We start from the raw sequence: 19,222 nt of genomic DNA on the forward strand, positions 1-19,222 counted from the left end.
GCCTTCTCTCCTTTATTTTTTTTTTTAAACATTCACTTTCTGTTGTCCACTGTGGGCTACATCCCTAAGAATGTGATGCCAGGACCCAGAATTTCCATTAGACGCCTGTGCATGTCTCTCATTCTCCTGAGCGAATGCATCTTCTTTTTTTTTGGGGGGGCCACACCCGGTAACGCTCAGGGGTTACTCCTGGCTATGCGCTCAGAAGTTGCTCCTGGCTTGGGGGACCATATGGGACACCGGGGGGATCGAACCGCGGTCCATCCAAGGCTAGCGCAGGCAAGGCAGGCGCACCTTACCTTTAGCGCCACCGCCCGGCCCCATCGAATGCATCTTCTGATGGAGTCCCTAACTCAGGCCAGTGTGAACATCTGCCTTTAGCAGAAATCTTCAGCATCCCTTTTCATTCCCCATAGAAATAAGATGACTTAACCTGTACCTCCCAAGAAAAGATTGTAGAAAGTACAATTCTGAAAGATTTTAAGGGAGAGGAGAGCTCTCTAGCAGCTCTGAGAGCCAGGGTGATACTCTGCTAGGCTCTGTGGGCCTATTGGTTCTGAGCCCAGTTCAGGGCCAGAAGGCATACCCAGAAGAGATTGTGGGGAAGAAGTGCCTTGGCTTTGGGGCCTAGAACACCTACTCAAGCCCTTTCAGCTACCATCTCAGCTCTAGAAAATGATTTTAAGTATTTTTATTTAGACCTTATAAACTCCACTATTATTGATCAATAGGACCATAAATGGGAGATCTTAAGCTTTTATCTTATTTCTGGACTTCGCATGATATATACAAGAAGGATCAAAAACAGACTCTACCCAAAATCACACACTCATACAAAAGGAATGGATATTCATTTTCATTCTCAATCCTAGAAACTATCTAGACTATACCTTGAAGCTGACATGCAACAGATCAGAAAGAGTAATAAATGACTAAGAAATGGGGGTGGTAGTAGTTAAAAAAACAGAATAAGTGAAGCAAGACCACATCAAGCATCAACCAAGGCAAAATATTCCTTTCTACCTGACTATAGTGCCAGGGACTCAGCACTACTTCTCCCAGGCCTGGATATGCTTTGGTGTGGTAACTAGCTCATGCTGGGTTCATGCTGGGAACTCCTAATGAGTAGAAGTCAAATATGCAGCACATTTCTTTGTATATGTCTAATTCTGGTAAACCCACACCTCTGACAGAAAGTGAAATAATAAGCTGTGGAGTCTAGCAAACCAGTGTGAAGTCAAGCTGATAGGAAGTGAAGTTAGTTCCCTCCTGTTAAGTCCAGCAGAGTGAGATGTTAAGTCACCCAAACACTTTCCTGACTTGTCAAGGTAACTCCCACCGGAGAAGAAAGCTAAGTATTGGATGTTGTGAACAACATTGTGTATTAATGGCTTCCCAAAGCTCAGGCCTTGAAGGAAGATTTTCATTTACTGAGAGATGTTCTGATTACAGATAGCTTCATTCATTGGCAGTCACATAGCATGGAAATAGAGATTTTATTGTATTTTCCCCCTTCCTTCGTTCATTTTGTGTGTGGTGCTCTGAAAAGATGGGCAACCAGAAGATGGCAAAGACACAGCCAAAGGATTGGCTTAAACCAGTGCCATCTTTTATCTCCCAGTGCAGCAGGGTAATGCTCCTTATCAGTGGGATATAAACTTGCTCTCTCTCTATTTTTGTTTCCTGCAAGAAGCAGAGGGCTACTTTACATGCTTCCTCTGGTAATCTTCCACTAGTGACATTTGCATCTGAGTTGTCAGGCCAAGGGATTGCCCTGTGGAAAAATCCACCAGTGTGGAGTATCCCCAGAGCCCCTGAACTCCTGGAAGAGGAATTTTTTTTTTTTGTTTTTTGTTTATCCCCCTCTCTTCTCCTCAGGGCAGAGAATTGAAACCATGCTGGTTTCCATGGTGCTTTTGACAGCCTGGCAGGCCCCCTCCCCTTCTCTCCCATCTGTGTGGCCTGCGAGAGCACATCTCTGGCCAGCTGGCTGTGTGAGATATATCTGGCGCATAATGATTTCTTTTTCTTTTCTAAACAGTGCCTTGACGATTGTCTCACTTTACATACTTAGTTTAAAAGATCAAGAACAACGAATCCCACATCTCCCTTCCAGGTAAGAAGAGTTCTGGTCTTATTTTCTCTGGGGGAAGATTCTGGCAAGAACACTTTCACTAACCGTTTCCTTCTCCTGCAGCAATATCACAAGCTCTCAGAAGCCAACTCTCCTCCCCACAGCCTCTCCCTCAGGTAATATCTTCACATTCCTCACCCCCAAACTCAACCTGGGTTTCATATGGAGTGTAAATCTCAGAAACCAGCCTTTCTGGTTCACCTTGTGGAATCCCTTCCATTTTACAGCACCTCAGACATCTCTGGCCACCACTCAGCCCTTCCAAGTGCCAGAAATCACTTTCTGTGAAGTCCTGCCCTGTCAAGAGACTTACTGTTGCCCTATTTGGGAACCAGGAAGAAGCCTCTCAAGTTCTGAGCAAAGACAATTGAAGAAGAAGGAAAGCCATCAGAAACCATGGGCTGGTAAAGGATGTTCAAGGAGAAACAACCAGGGCTTTGAGCCTGAGGTTTTATTCTCTTGTCAATATTTACTTGGATCGTCAGGAATGGTTTCAGATAATGATTCTACTATCCTATTTGGAGTGGCAACATGTTTAAAAACACAAACACACAGACTTACAATCAGCTATAATATTGGGTTTCCTGCCCAGGGATGAGGTTTCAGTGAAGTCAAGTGAAAGGGTCTCATTTGTCTGTTGCCAACGAAGACTATAATAGCAGCACAAGTGAAGTAATTATATGGGGAGGTTATTATTTTTTTTTTTTGACTCACTTAGAACTTTTTATTTTTTTTAAATGATGTAGTATCTGGGCTCCGTGCCTAAGGCAAGAATGGCAAAATGTAAAAGACTTTGAAAACTCTAGTGAGTTCAGGGGAAGCTTTATAAACAAAAGATGGGTATTTTTTATTTTCAGGGAAGCTAATTGCTTCTAGGGACACAGTCTGTCTTTCTCTGTCACTCTGTCTCTCTCAAACATATAATGCAAAGCTTTAAAGTAACTCTTATTAAAGAAGTCTCTTATTAAATAGTTATAGTAACTTGATCAAAAGTGAAAGTATATTATTGGACTGGAGAAATAATACAGGTTTGCCTTGCAAGAGGACGACCGGGTTTAATACTTGGTGCTGCATATGATACTCCAAGCACTGTCAGTACTAATCCCTGATCTCAGAGACATCCTGAGCACAGCTGGGTGTGGTTCAACCCTCTATACTCTAAAATATAATTATCCCTAAGATAGCAAATACGATATATCCAAAAATATACTAATTGAATGCTTTCAGATATCTCTCCTACATGTACATATTTGCAGTTGGTTTTTCATTTTTTTAAATTATTACTTTAAGCACTGTGATGATAAAATTCATGATTGAAGTTTTAGTCAAACAATGTATAGCACCTCTCACCAGTACATGTTTTCTGTCAATGTCCCCAACGACCCTCCCAACTTTCTCTCACCTGCCTCTAGGCAGATAATTCATTTTCTTTCTCTCTTTCTCTCTCTCCCTCTCCCACTCTCTTTTCCCCCCTTAGACACTGTAGTTTGCACTATTGTTAATGGATATCTTTTTTTATATCTCTCTACAATACCCAATTTTTGTCCAGAGAGATCTGTTTCATATATCACTGTCATAGTGGTCCCTTCTCTACCTAGTTGCAATGCACTACTCCTTGTGGCAAGCTTCCATGAACTGGTCCTCCTAGCCCTCATCTCTATTGTCTCTGGATATTATTACCAGACAATCATTTAATTTTTCTTACATAACACAAATGAATGAGATAATTCTAGTCTTTCCCTTTCCCTCTGACTCTTTTCACTCAGCAGAATAATCTCCATATTCTTCCATGTATAAGCAAAATTTATGACTTCTTTTTTCCTAATGGCTGCATAGTATTCCATTGTAAAAATGTACCATTGTTTCTTTACCCACTCATCTGTTCTCAGGCAAATGGATTGGTTCCAGATTCTGGCTATTATAAATAGTGCTGTGATGAATATAGGAGTGCAAAGAACTTTACTGTATTGTGTTTTAGTGTCTGTATGGTATATCCCTAGGTGTAGTATTACTGGATCAATTGGAAGCTCAATTTTTAGTTTTTTGATGAATATACATATTGTTTTCCAAAAAGGCTGGACTAGAGTGAGGGGCAACCGTGCCTTGTGCCATATCTTAAGGGAAAGGCTCTTAGTTTTTCCCCATTGAGTATAATATTTGCCATGGGCTTGTGATAAATGGCCTTGACTATATTGAGAAAAGCTCATTCCATTCCCATCTTGTTGAGAGATTTTATCATGAATAGATGTTGGATCTTATCGAATGTTTTCTCTACATCTATTGATATGATCATATGATTTTTAATTTTCCTTTTGCTGATGTGGTGTTTTACTTATGTGGTGTTTTACTTATTTGACTTGCATATTTTGAACCATCCTTGCATCTCCATAATGTATCCTACTTGGTCATAGTGTATGACTCTCTTGATGAGGCATTGGATCCTATTCACTAGAATTTTTGTTAAGAATCTTTGCATCTGTGTTCATCAGGGATATTAGTCTGTAGTTTTCTTTTTTGATGGTATCTCTGTCTGATTTTGGTATTGGGGTGATGTTAGCTTCATAAAAACTCTTGGGAGTATTTTTGTTTCTTCAATTTCCTGGAAAAGTCTGAAAAGTACAGGCAATAGCTCCTCTTGGAACATTTGAAAAAATTTGTTAGTGAATCCATCAGGTCCTGAGCTTTTGTTTTTGGGAAGACTTTTTATTACCATTTAAATGTCCTCAATAGTGATGTATCTGTTGAGATATGCTAGATCATCATGGTTAACCTTGATAGGTTGTAAGAGTTCAAGAATCTATCCATTTTCTCCAGGTTGTCATGTTTTGTGGTATAGTTTCTCAAGTAATCTCTGACTACCCTTTGAATTTCTGTAGTATCTGTAGTAGTTTGCCTATTTTCATTTCTGATTCAATTTATTAAGTTCCTCTTCCTTTCTTTGTAAATTTTGCTAGTGGTTTGTTGATCTTGCTTACTTTTTTCAAAGAACCAACTCTTGCTTTTATTGAACTTTCAGATAATCTTTTTGGATTTCCCATTTATTGATTTATGCTCAAAGCTTTATTGTTTTCTTTTGTCTCCCTATTTTTGGTTTATTTTGTTGTTCACTTTCCAGTTTTGTAAGCTGGGACATTAAATTATTTATGTAGGCCCCTTCTTCCTTCCTGATGAATGCTTGCAAAACTATAAATTTTCGGGGCTGGAGAGATAGCACACTGGCGTTTGCCTTGCAAGCAGCCGATCCAGGACCTAAGGTGGTTGGTTCGAATCCCGGCATCCCATATGGTCCCCCGTGCCTGCCAGGAGCTATTTCTGAGCAGATAGCCAGGAGTAACCCCTGAGCACTGCTGGGTGTGGCCCCCAAACAAAACAAAACAAAACAAAAAACCCACAAAAACAAAAACCTATAAATTTTCCTGTTAGTATAGCTTTTGCTGTGTCCCACAGATTCTGGTAATTTGTCTTCATTCTCATTTGTTTCCAGGAATCTTTTGATTTTTGTCTCTGACCCACTGGTTGTTCAGTAGTGATCTGTTTAATTTCCAGGTGTAAAATTTTTCCTCAGTGTCTGCCTGTTATTCACTTCTAATTTCAGTTCATCATGGTCTGAGAAGGTAGTTTGTACAATTTCTATCATCTTTATTTTATGTAGGTATGTTTTATGGGTGAGCATGTAGTCTATTTTGGAAAATGTCTAACGTCTGTGTAATCTGAAATTAGTATGGCCAATCCAGCCTTTCTAAGGGAGTTGTTTGCTTGCATGGTTGTCCTCCAACATTTGAGTTGGAGTTTGTGTTTTCTTCTGGCTATTCAGATGTGTTTCAGCAAAACGTATTCAGCTTTTTTTGTTTGTTTATTTTTGTCTTTTTGCACCTCACCTGGTGATGCTCAGGGATTACTCCTGGCTATGTGCTCAGAAATTGCTCCTGGCTTAGGGGACCATATGGGATGCTGGGGAACCAAACCATGGTCCTTCCTAGGCTAGCGTGAGCAAGGCAGATGCCTTACCCCTTGTGCCACCATTCTGGCCCATATTCAGATGTTTGGTCCATTTTATCACTTTGTATCTCTTACAGGGCATTTAGTCTATTGATGGTGAGAGAAATGATTGTCATGGGATTTTGTCTCATCTTTTGGTAGGAAGATCTTTTGATCTGTCTTGTCTTAAAGTAGATCTTTCAGTTCATCCTTTAAGGCTGGTTTTGAGTCTGTAAAATTTCCAAGCTGTTTTTTATCTGGGAAGTTGTGTATCTTTTCTTCAAGCCTGAATGGAAATCTGGCTGGGTGAAGTACTCTTGGTGATGCATTCATTTTGTTGAATGCCTTTGGCCCTTGAGGACTTCTGTGACAAGTCTGTGGTAAATTTTAGGGATGCTCCTTTGAATGTAATTTCCTTTTTTGATCTTGTTGCTTTCAGTATGCCATCCCTATCTATGGTATTTGTCATTTTGACTAAGATGTGTCTTGAGGTGTTTTTTTCTTTGGATCTTTTTTGGCTGGTACTCTTTGGGCATGTAGGATTTGGCTGCATGCCTTCTTTAGCTCTAAAAGTTTCTCTGCAATGATGTACTTGACTATTGAAACTTCATGGGGCTTTTCTTCCTCTGTCTCTGGGACTCCAATGATTCTAATGTTGTTTCTGTTGAGTTTATCAAAGACTTCTTTTTTCATCTGTTCACATTCTTTGAGGATTTTCCCCGTTGTCTGATGTTTGTTTTGTAGCTCTTTTTCAGCCTCTTTTATTGTATAGAGTTGTACATCTCATCTCATCTTCGGCTGTTTTTACTTTGTTGGAGAGCCTTTATAGTGAGAATTTCATTTTGCCTATCAAGTTTTTCAGCCCTGTAATTTGAGTTTGAAGTTTTCTTATTTCTACTCTCAAGTTCTCTTGATTCTTACTTGTGACATGTTCCATTCATTCCATGCTTTCTTTGAGTTCTATGAACATCTTACATATTTCTTCTCTAAAGTCCTTATCTAAGAGGGTAAATAGGTCATTGGTATTTTTTGGTCATCAGAACTACCATCTTTGTTCTCTAAGCATGGTGGGGCCCTGTGTTGTTACCCCATAGTCATGGTTGTAGTGTGTTGTTTTCTTTTTTGTTTGTTTGTTTTTTTTGTTTTGTTTTTGGGTCATACCTGGTGGCACTCAGGGGTTACTTTCTGACTCTGAGATCAGAAATTGCTCCTGGTAGGCTCTAGGGACCATATGGGATGCCAAGATTCAAACCATTGACAGTCCTGAATCGGCTGCAAGTAAGGCAAATGCCTTACTGCTGTACTATCTCTCTGGCCCAGGTGTGATGTTTTCTTTTCCTTTTTCTGGATTTTGAACCACACCCAGTGATACTCAGGGCTTGTTCCTGGCTATGTGCTCAGAAATTGCTCCTGGCTTGGGGGACCATATGGGACACTGGGATAGAACCAAGCTTTGTCCTGGGCAGCCATATGCAAGGCAAATGCCCTACTGCTGCTTTATTGCTTTGGCCCCAGTGTGATGTTTTCTATGTCTTGTGCATAGTCAAGGTATTCCTTGACTAGGAGGAGTCCCTGGCTGCAGAGCAAGTGGAGTGGCCAAGTCTGCCCTCCACCCCAACCCCCCCCCCCCCCCGTAACCTTGTTTTTGTGTTGGTTCAATCACTCTTGGTTCCCGGCCTGAGATTCCATTTCTCACCTCTTTTGAATCAGTCTTTTGCAGTTTTCTTTGATTAGGTCTTTTTTCTTTTTAATTAAGTTGACTCCAAAGTATTTAATTTTCTGAGGCACAGTTGTGAATGGGATTATTTTTTAATATCTTTTTCTTCTGTTTAATTATTATTTTCCTTGTGAAAGTCCACAATATCTTATGGTCTGTAGACCCTTTTCTTTAGAGACAACCTTAGAAGGACATCATGGTCTTTCCTGAGAGCATTCTTAGGAGGGGACCATCTCCTCTCTAATTGCTAATACAGGATTCCAGGATAAGAAGGTTTTATGCACTGACCTCATCTTTCAACATTTCTTCATACATTTTTTTCTATAGTAGCCAGAACTTTACATCAAGGAACTAACTATTAGGGTGACTAGTTTCCACAACTGCTAGACACACTGTGGAAGAACACTACAAAGAAGATCAGTGCTTGGCTTTGTCCTCCTGAACACAGCTATTAGCTTCTGTCATTAAAAATGGCATTTAAGTTTGGCTTTGGCAGCTTCCTGCTCTTCTGAGAAAGTGTGCTTCCTGTTACATTCTTTCAAAAGGAAAGGATTTAAACGGTCTGTTTACTTTCACTTTTAGAATATAGAAAAATTTTGGAGGCTTTAGAGGCATAGCATGTCAGAGAACAGATAACCCAGTAATCCTATGACTTTTGGAGGTAGGAAAACAGCAGTACTTCCAGTGACACTAAGCTAACTGGCCAGTCAGTAGCTTTGACGCTTGGCCCAGAGGTGCAGCATTGATAAGGCCCAGTAAAGCTTCTCCCATAATAGTTGGTGGGGCCTCCCTGGATACATCCAAGAGACTGGGGGAAGTCAAGTGGTGCCAGGGTTCATAACTGAAACCTTGTTCTTCCAAGGCATGTTGAGACATTGAGACCTCCCCATTCTCAGGCACCCTGACGTTTTACCTTGAGAATGCTTCTACTTTCACAATTATTTGAAAAACAAAACAAAACAAAACACAGTGAATACATAACTATTAACTCTGTTAAACTGCATGGCTTAATCCAACAGTAACATATTAAAAGTACAAATCTGTGAAGGAGGTTATACAGTCAAGTCAGGAGAACCTCTGATTTATGCCAGCTCTCATTTTATGAAGTGGAAGCCCAGATTCTATAGTCTCATAATGAGTTATGAGCAACGTTAAATTGGAAACCAACTACAATCATATTTATAATCAAGGTGTTTAAATAAATATATTAATTTAAAAAATTAGGAAACCAAGTTCCCAATTTGTCTAACTGGACTCCTTCCCACCTACTACTCTGTTATCATTTATTTGGGTTTGATATGTGCATATGCATGGGATGAACTCTAGAAGATGCAGGAAATATCTAGTTCGTGATGTGACTTCTTCACCTCCCTCTTCAGCTTTGCTTATACTCATTAATATGTCCCCCTTTGAAAAATTTCTGGGGGTCTGAGGAAAGATATATTTCTTTTGCAGTGGCTTGATCCTTCTCATCTGTGTAGGACCTAAATCTCAAACAGTAGACAGCCTGGAAAATTTTATTTTCAACCTCATAATTTGAAGTTATTGAAAAAAAAACAAGTAAATAGCTAAAATTTTTAAATTTAATATTTAGAAAAACGCTGTCAGATGAAACATGATTTCTACTTACTTAAAGCCCTGGCATACATTATGAGACTTCTTTCTGAGGCATAAGTAAAATTAATGAGGAAAAAAATCAGTATTTTTATGATGTACTAAGGTTAAAGCACTATTCTTTCAGATTAAATGGCTTGTGAGAGGATTATCCCCTCTAATAAAGATAAAGATTTGGCTAAAATTTAAAAGGAACTAGAAAGTGGGGTTTTCAGAATATTGAGATTTTATGCTGAGGAGCCAGTTGAATACAATGGATTTGATTTTAAATCTATGGAAACAATAAAGCTTTAAATAGCTAGCAGTGTTAGATGTTACAAAGAGCTTGTGGTAAAAATACCAATGGAATAATACAGATTTCAAGAGATTTGATAAAGATTGAAAAAATCTCACAAAGCAAATGGCTATCTGGAATTCACGCCTTTTTTTACTTTGAAGACAAAAACTCTGATAAGCACAAATGTTTCCGTCTATCTTAAAAAAACAAAAATGGAAAAAGGAAAAAAAGAAATGGTTCCTAGGTTAAACCATTCAGCTATTGATTTGTTAGACTCATTTTCTTTTTTTTTTTCAGTTTGAGTTTGGTTCGATTGGGAAAGAAAATGGTACCCAAGATGCTGTGTTGGAACTCAGCCTCCTGCCTTTAATAGTTTATGTATGTTGTATTAGTAGTTAGAATCTTCAACCTAAGTCAGGATTTGGTTGAGCAGCATTTTATTTTATTTTATTTTTTTATTTGGCCATTGGGATTCACCCAATGGTGCTCAGGGTGGGTCCCTAGCTTTGTGCTTATCAGTAACCTCAAGCAGTGCTGGGGCTCCATATATGATGCTTAAGATCCAACTGAGTGATCCATAGACTTACTTCCTGCATTCTCTCCCTAGCCCTTGAATAGCATCTTAAATGTCTCTTCTATAGTTTTTTATTTAGTTTACTTGGAGTTCCCATCAGCTGCTATACTATAAAAATATCTGCCACTTTGCAAAGAAATTCGTTGGAAATGTAGATGAAGTTTCTAGAAAGTGTTGCTAAATAAGCATGAGTCCTGCATGACTGCAGGGAAATTTATGGTTTTCCAATAAGCAGCCTTTTGCCCTGAACAATCTTGCTTCAGAGAAGTGACATATGGAAGGTGTTTGATCAGAGTCTTGAATTTTTAATTTTCAACTCTACTGTTATAGAGAAGCAATTTTCTTAATTCTAATCTACAAGATTATCTTTCTTCAATTTAATTTTTTTTAAACAACCATTAAGGACCTTTATCCCACCAGAAACTGAATTTTTCCCTAGAAAGTGTAAAATTCTGCTTCTGTAGACATGGTGGCAAATCTGTTGTTCTGTTGCCAGACTTTCCAATGAGCCCTTTTCCTGCATATTCCGAAGTCTGGTAGAATAATAGGAAAGGAGAAAAATAGGGAAGAGGAGTTCTGGTTTCTCTTCCCTCCTATTTATGCCTTATTTGCCTTGTAAATTCTAAGCTTTCTATCAAAGCACTCTATGGAAAACACATAGTAGGATAAGCGTACCTAAAATGTCACTGGAAAGCTGGAGAGATAGTTAAGGTACATCCATAGGGATTAAGGCACATGCTTTGTACACAACTTACCCTGCTTTGAGACCTTACCACAAGTTTCCTGAGAATTTATGGATATAGTCTAGGAGACCCTTAAAGCATCAGCCTGGAGGGGCCTGTGAGCCTCTTTAGTATTGCTTGGGAAATGCCACAAATAAAAAGAATTATTATGGAAATAGCTTGAATCCGAGGCAACACCACATGTGTAAAGAAAAATATCCAATCTTCTTTTTTTCTTTTTTTGGGCCACACCCCGTGGCGCTCAGGGGTTACTCCTGGCTATGTGCTCAGAAATTGCTCCTGGCTTGGGGACCATATGGGTTGCCAGGGGATCAAATCTTTGTCCATCCTAGGTTAGCGCATGCAAAGCAGATGCCCTACTGCTTGCGCCACCAATCCAGCCCCCAAATATCCAATCCTTCAAAAACTTCACAGATTATGAAGGTCCATTGCATCTCTTTCCTTTTGTTGCTTTATTTACAATGAACTGAGTTTACACCTATGCTTAACTGCTGCAAGGCTTACCAGCCTTAGTGCTTACCAGAGTTGGACCCTTTTAACTGTAGGACTCAAATGCACCCTGGCCTCGCAATGGTTGCATTTCTGACCACAGCTCTTGCACTTCCTTTGTACTATGCTTGCCCATGCCTGGCCCTGTGCCAGAGACCACACATACTGCAGTAGGGTTAGGGTCCCAGATGGCAGCATCCGTATACTCAGCATGTGTGGGCAGCACCAGTGATCAAAATTGTGGCCTTATGTTTGCAAGGCAGTTGCTTTTAGCCCCCAAGGCCCCATTTCTTCTTAATGGAAAGTATCAAGTTAGTTGTGATGCTTGGGAAATGTGTCCTTTCCATGGCCTGCTCTTTCCCATCTGCTAAAGGGTAAAGGAGTCCAGCTTTCCACAACTCTTCCCTGTTCCTTGCTGCAATTCTGCTGGCAATGGTACGTGAAAATAAACCTTTTCCTGATGTTGGATAATTAATGACCTATTTTCTTCTTTTCCTGCCTTTCATCCTTTTTTTCTCTGCCAATATTGATTTAGTAGAAACCTGGAGCCTTGTCTTGCTTTATCTGGGAAAACAACTGTGAGCAGGATAAAACTTCCAGGGTTCACAGATAGGTGATGGGCCATTTGGGAAGCCCTGTCCCCTAGAGTAAGAAATGCCACCTAGCACAGAGCCATTTAGGGGTGAGCGCCCTCAAAGATTATGTGCAGGTGATTTTGCATTCCAGATTGAGATTACTTACATGGCTCATAGACCCAAATATGCAAACTCTATCCAACATAATCACAGACATTTAAAAACTATCTTTCAGGTTTGTTTAGCAAGTTCCTCAATGATTGCTTTTATTAACTAATTTTAAAAGATACATTTGACTCTTGTAATCAATGCAGCAATGAACATAGGTGTGTATATTTCATTTGGAATTAATGTTGCTTGTGTTTTGGAGATAGTAGCCAAGAAGTTATATCACTAGATTGTTGTCCTATTCCTATAATTTTTTTTTATTTGTTTTTTGGGCCACATCAGGTGAAACTCAGGGGTTACTCCTGGCTATATGCTCAGAAATCGCTCCTGGCTTGGGGGACCATACAGGATGCCTGGGGATTGAACCATGGTCCATCCTAGGTTAGGAGTGCAAGGCAAATGCCCTACTGCTGTGCCACTGCTCCGGCCCCTATTCCAATGTTTTGTACAAATCTCCATATTTCTCTCCATAAAGACTGAAACAGACAACACTCCCAAGAGTGGATGATGAGAATTCCACTGTTTAGCACAACCCTCCTAACACTGGCTTTTTACAGATTTTCGATACCTGTCATTCTTACTGGCCAAGTTATGGAAACAACTCAAATACCCAACTAAAGATGAATGAATCAAAAACTTGTAGTATGAGGCCAGAGTTTTATTACATTGGGTAGGGCTCTTGCCTTACACACAACTGACCAGGTTCCATTCCTGGCATCCCATATAGTCTCTTGAGCACTCTCACATGTGTGATCTCTGAGCACAGAGCACAGGAGCCCCCTGAGAATTGCTGGGTATAGCTCAACCTCCCCAAAAGAAGTTGTGGTGTATATAAACAGACATATATACATACATATATATACATACATATATATATATACTGGCGCCATATATATATATATATATATATATACACACATATATGTATATATACACACAATAGAATGCTACGAAGGGACCGGAGAGATAGCATGGAGGTAAAGTATTTGCCTTTCATGCAGAAGGACAGTGGTTCAAATCCTGGCATCCCATATGGTCCCCGAGCCTTCCAGGGGCAATTTCTGAGCATAGAGCCAGGAGTAAACCCTGAGCACTGCGGGTGTGACCCAAAAACAAAAACAAACAAATAAACAAACAAACAAAAAGAATGCTACAAAGCTCTAAGAATGAATAAAATCATGCTATTTGCAGCTACATGCATGGAACTAGAGGATATTATGCTAAGTGAAGTTGTTAGAATAATAGGGATAGATACAGAATGACTTGTCTCAGATGTGGGATACTACATGGTCTAAATAACCATTATTGGGGGGCCAGACCCAGTTGTTTGTCTTGCACACGGCCAGCCCTGGACGGACCTGGGTTCAATTCCCAGCATCCCATATGGTCCTCCAAACCTGTCAGGAGCGATTTGCCAAGGCAAAAACTGACAACAATTTTTCTTTTTTAGAAGAGAGAAACACATCATTCCTGGCAAGAGATGTGCTCACCAGTCCTGAATGGGGGAGTGACTGTAAGTTCACAGTTAAGTGATTCTTATTTGGCTTTGTGGAGCCATATAGAGTGAGAAGAGGCTACAATTATTACTGAAGGGAGGGAAAAGAACTGGACCTGCTGTGAATTCCTGTGGGGTCAATTTTATAATTGATGACAGCTTTACCATAAAGGAGGCATTAGAAACGATTGCTCATTTCTGGGCATGTTTGTGATTGATCTTCATGGATCTTAATAATGTATCTGGTCTCCCTACCCTCTTCTTTTTCATATCTGTGTATCATAGATTATTTTTTTATGTTTTAAAGCATTAGTAACCAGATTTCATTTTACACTGTACATTTTCAATAAATTTCAATTTAGTAGGTGTTTCATGTTCTAGTTTTCTTCTGGTTGTAATAGGGCTATCTATGGAGTTTGGATATTGGATTAATTTTCTTAAAGTTTATTGTCTTCTAATTTTCCACTTTAATGTGAAAGGAATCCATTTATCTAGGAAGCTCTTATTTCAGATTTATCAATTTAAAGACTCTGCTAGAGCACCCATCCTCTTTTCCTCTGCAGAAGACAACTTATTTCTATCTCTTCTCAATTCAGGGATTGATACAACCATCAGTTCTATTCAGATAATGGAAATCCAGCAGATAATAGATGGCCGGTATTGCAGTAGAAGTCTCCAGTGTGGGTAGGTAAGCTTCACCATAACACTTCAGTGATTTCTGGAATTTACTCAGAGCTTAGTTCTAAAACTAGAACAAAAGCTAAAGCCATGTGGTAAAACTAATGTGTGCTTACAATGCTCTTTAAATGAAAACACATTTGTTACATAAAAAAGAAATGAATGAATCATTAAACAGTTGGTGTGAACAAATGTCATTATATCCCAGCCATCATGTCCCTTATTCTGTTCTTTTTAATAAGTCCAAAGCAAAAAAGCTTAGGCGGTGTTTAATAACTAACTTCCTGAGAACACATACCATAGATACTTTGCATCTTGTTAAATTTATAGAAAAGTATATAAATAAATATATCAAAAGAAATAAAAATGTAAAAAACTTTGTTATCAATTATTAAGTTATGTGAGCTGACATTTGTCTATTTTACTGATAAGGGAGATCATAGTTTAATCTTTTTTTCTTTTGCTTTATGGGCCATACCTGGTAGTGCTCAGGTTTTTATACCTGGCTCTGGACTCAGAATAACACAGAGTACTCTTGGCTCTGTACTCAAATTACTCCTGATAGGCTTAGGAGACCATATAGGATGCTAAGTATCAAACCCAGGTCAGCTGCATGTGAAGCAAATGCTCTACCTGCTGTGTTATCACACTGGCTCCAGATATCACTAGTATAATATATAAAATATATAATATATCATAATATATAATAAAATATATCATAAAATATATAAAAGTTCTAGTGTATCTTCACTTTTTCAGATTAGAAGAGAGAAATGTGGGTATTTTAAAAGTTATTGGCAATATTCATCTCTAGTGTATGCCATATCACTAGCATTGAGTGATAATATTTTGGACACACTTGCTGCTTCCAGAATAGAGTGCAAAGGCTTTTAGGTATTGATAGCAAGCAAAATATTCAATTCGTAGACATTGAGAACTGACACTTTATTTTCTTTGACTTTATTTTATTTTATTTGGGGGCCATACAAGGTGGTATTTAGGGCTTATTTCTGACTCTGTCCTCAAGAATCACTTTATTGTGGGGCTCAAGGTTGAACTCATATGTGGTGCCAGAATTGAACCCAGATTGTTCATGTACAAGCCAAATATTCTACCTGCTAGGGTGTTTAGAAAATTAGGTAAGTTTTTTTTCTCTAGCCCTTGTTTTATTTTATCCTATACTTTATTTTACTGTTCTATTATTATCCTGTCTTTTATTTTCTATTATCCTGTTTTTTAATGATCCTATCTTTTCTTTATCTTATCTTTCTTGTCTTTATTTGATTAACATTTATTTTGTGCCTGAGAAATTTAAAGGCAGGGTCATATTGTTTGAACAAGCACTAAGTTCTATGAATTCTCATGTAGTTTGCGTAGTACATGACTTCTTATGAATTCTCAGTTTTAACATCTTTTGAACTCAAATTTGGGCTTTAAGATGCTGCCGCTGCATTTAAAAAAAAAATAACAGCTTTGGAATCTTCTAATTTGTTTTTGTATCTCATTGAATTTTCACCAAATCTTTATAAATAGATATTATTTGTCTCAATTTGTTGTGTTCCTGTAGTTCAGTGAATCTGAAAAAAAGTGGTAGAGTGACATGATTCAGACAAGTAAGTTGATTCAAGTTAAATTACCAGGACATCCAGAGGTTGTTCATTTATTTTGTCTTAGTGCTTCTTATTGTTAAAATGGTGAAACTACTGCAATGGATGGCAGTGAAGCACATAGTAGAAAGTGAATTCCCATTCTTTTTGCTTTTTCCAGTCTGGCAAAGTTCTCCTGAGCCCATTTCTGTCTACTATCCTCTATATTTTATTATCTTAGTGCAATAATTATTAAAGAGAATTTAAAATGGAGGGACTCTTTTCCTCTTTAATCTGGTTTTAAATTTTCTCTAATTTAATTTAGATTCATTTTCCTTTTTTTGATTGTTGTTGTTTGGGGCCACACCCAGCAGTACTTGGGATTTATTTCTGGCTCTGCATTCAGGGATCATTCCTGGTGGCGAAAGAGTTGAGGGGCAGTAGATTGAGTACTAGGAACTGAACTCCATTTGGCCATGTGCAAGGCATGTACTGGATGATTTCTTTAGCCACTCAGTTTGTCTTGTTACTGGAGATTTTCATTCACAATATGAATCAAAGGAGCTCGCTTTCTTTTTTTCTTTTCTTTTTCTTATATTTTTTTTGGGGGGGTCACACTCAGTGGCACTCAGGGGTTACTCCTGGCTCTGAGCTTAGAAATTGTTCCTGGCAGGCTCGGGGGGCCATATGGGATGCAGAGATTCCTTCTGCATGCAAGGCAAAGGCCTTACCTTCATGCTATCTCTCTGGCCCCAGGAGCTCTCTTTCTAAGTATTTTTCTCAAAGAGATTTTGAAGGAGGAATCTCTGTATTATAAACATCACTGTCTGACAATATTCTCCATTACCAAGTGGTGATTAGGACAATAATAGTTGATTCAAATTCTGAAAGTGTAAAGTGATTCCTGGTAATGTTGCTTAATGAAGGGATTTACAATAGAAGAACTGGTTCTTATTATGTCCCAAATTTCTTTCCAGAAGGATTGTTAGAGTCTTTGGCCTTATTTGTCTTCCAAAATCTGTATGTCCTTAAGGGGAACTTAAGTCATTTCCTGTGCTTTTGATTTGTGCATTTAGCTTGGAATCTGACATTTTATCATTTTGCCTGTGCATTATAATAAATTATAAATCTTTGTGGTGCATTTTATTTATAAGACTGGAAAGAGATTAGTCTGAAATTTGATAGGTTTGTCTCTGGCAAACACAAAACTCTGTTCTGTTAAATTTGATTTACTGTATTTATTGCTTTAGAATTTTCCGAGTTGATATTGTACATAATGTACCTAAAGTGGATATTGTACAAAAGGCCATTGATGTCTCTCTTGTGCATTTTGACTTTGTACTCTTATTTTTCTGTAATTAGGTCTGGACATTACAATTATAATATTCCTGTTAATAAGCACACACCCACCAATGTCAAATTCTCTCTGGAAATCAAGTAAGTGCATAGTTGTAAAAACAAGTACATTTTTATCATTGTTTGAACAGCCCGTATGAGATCAGTTTACTATTTGATCAGTAATTTAGGATGTGGAAAGCTATTAGTCCAAACTAGTGATGGTTGAGTTGGACCAGCAAAAGAGGTTTTCATGACAAGGGCTGGAATCATCCAGATTATTTCAGTGGAATGGAGTGGTACTCAGGGACGCACACATCTGCAGGGTAGGAATAATCGTGGGTTTGATGCTCACCAATTGCAGACTCCCTTGAAGCTTAGCTGGAACAAATGTATATCCTGCCTTCCATTAATCCACACTTGTGAGAACATTGTATATTTTTTGTGAGGTCTGGGTAGCAATGCCAATGCACTCCTTTCCTCAGGTGTGAGTGTGGGGAATGGAACATAGGGAAAAAGGGAGTTGGAGTTTGGAATTGAGCCTACCAAAGGTAGAGTTCAAATTTTGAGTATATCTTATTAATTTTATCCTATGCTTTTGGGCAAAACATACTTATCGTCTTTGAGCTTCTATTTATTAACTTGTAAAGGGAGTTGACTGTATCATAAGTGGTAAAGTTGTGGTGGGAATCAAGAACAATGAAATGAATAACTACCATTTGCTAAGCACAGATTGTAGGCCAGATATTGAACATTGGATCTTATAATCACTATAATTATAATCTTATAATATTGGGTCTTATAATCATCACAATGGCCCTCTGAGGTAATAATATTTTCCCTAGTGTGAATTCTTCAGATGAGAACACAAGTTCAGAGGATAAACAAACAAAAACCTGTCCTAAAAGCTATAGTTAGGATATGGTAGAGCTGATTTACTAATTCAGTCTGTTCAAGTAGTCATCACTGCCTTCCCAATGAAATGAGATATGTATGGCCATAGATCTTGCCTGGCACATGGTGATTACCCCATCACTGGTGGTCTTTGTTACGACCATCTTCCTTCAAACCACAAAACCCTAATGTACTCCTCAGATACCTTCACTAATGGCAATGCTTTCAGATTTGTGAACAACTGCACTTAAAAATTAGTTGTGAGCAACTTCCATTAATGGAGGATGATGGGGATGTGGCTAGAGTGAACACAAACATTCCATTCATAACAGTTTTTATCTGAAACTGAGATTTTTGTCCTGTGATAATCAGTTGTGAGACAGCATCTTGTTATCAGTGAATGCTGTGTAATAAATTGCATATTTGGAAATTTGAATTGATTGTCAAGTTACCATTAAAGCCCTTTATTGGTCAAGTTTCTATTAGAGTCTCCTTTTTTTGTCCAGTTTCCATTTGATTCACTTTTTGTCAAGGAGTAGGGAATGTCTCTTTCATTTGTCTATTCTTGTCTTTGTCTCTTGAAGCACAACAGAACCATTGATAGTCTTCCAGTGCAAATTCACCCGTGGAAATATATGCTTCCATAGTAAAAGGGAAGCCAATGGGATGCAAAGCCAGCAAGAAATTCCCCAGATGATGACACAGGTAATGTTTTTCCACTCTTCTGCAGGATCTCCCTGTTTTAGAAGTATGTCTGGAATTATATGTAGCTTCTTTTCCTCTCCCCAAACCAATTCCCTTTAGAGGCAGCTGCAGCCCTAAGCCAATTCTCTCCCAGTCTGGCAGACCCTGGTTAAGCGGGGAGGCCTTGCTCAACTTCTACTGTGTCTTTCAGAAGCTGTGACTCCAACCAAAAGTCACTGTCCCAGTTACCTCTTCTACCCTAGTCGGAGAAATGCTGTTAC

General features: G+C 38.6%; 1 protein-coding gene across 1 annotated transcript in view; it reads left to right on the forward strand.

The window, feature by feature from the left end:
• MYRFL (myelin regulatory factor like) overlaps nt 1-19,222 on the forward strand; it is a 161,232-nt gene that overhangs the window by 141,666 nt on the left and 344 nt on the right. Inside the window, exons 19-25 of the mRNA XM_049783028.1 lie at nt 2,042-2,116; nt 2,198-2,250; nt 2,362-2,538; nt 13,720-13,782; nt 14,361-14,448; nt 17,391-17,465; nt 18,842-18,962. Of these exons, the coding sequence (XP_049638985.1) occupies nt 2,042-2,116; nt 2,198-2,250; nt 2,362-2,538; nt 13,720-13,782; nt 14,361-14,448; nt 17,391-17,465; nt 18,842-18,962 (652 nt within the window). The remainder of the gene's footprint in view (nt 1-2,041; nt 2,117-2,197; nt 2,251-2,361; nt 2,539-13,719; nt 13,783-14,360; nt 14,449-17,390; nt 17,466-18,841; nt 18,963-19,222) is intronic.

The sequence above is a fragment of the Suncus etruscus genome, chromosome 11, assembly GCF_024139225.1.
Source record: "Suncus etruscus isolate mSunEtr1 chromosome 11, mSunEtr1.pri.cur, whole genome shotgun sequence".
Taxonomy (NCBI): domain Eukaryota; kingdom Metazoa; phylum Chordata; class Mammalia; order Eulipotyphla; family Soricidae; genus Suncus; species Suncus etruscus.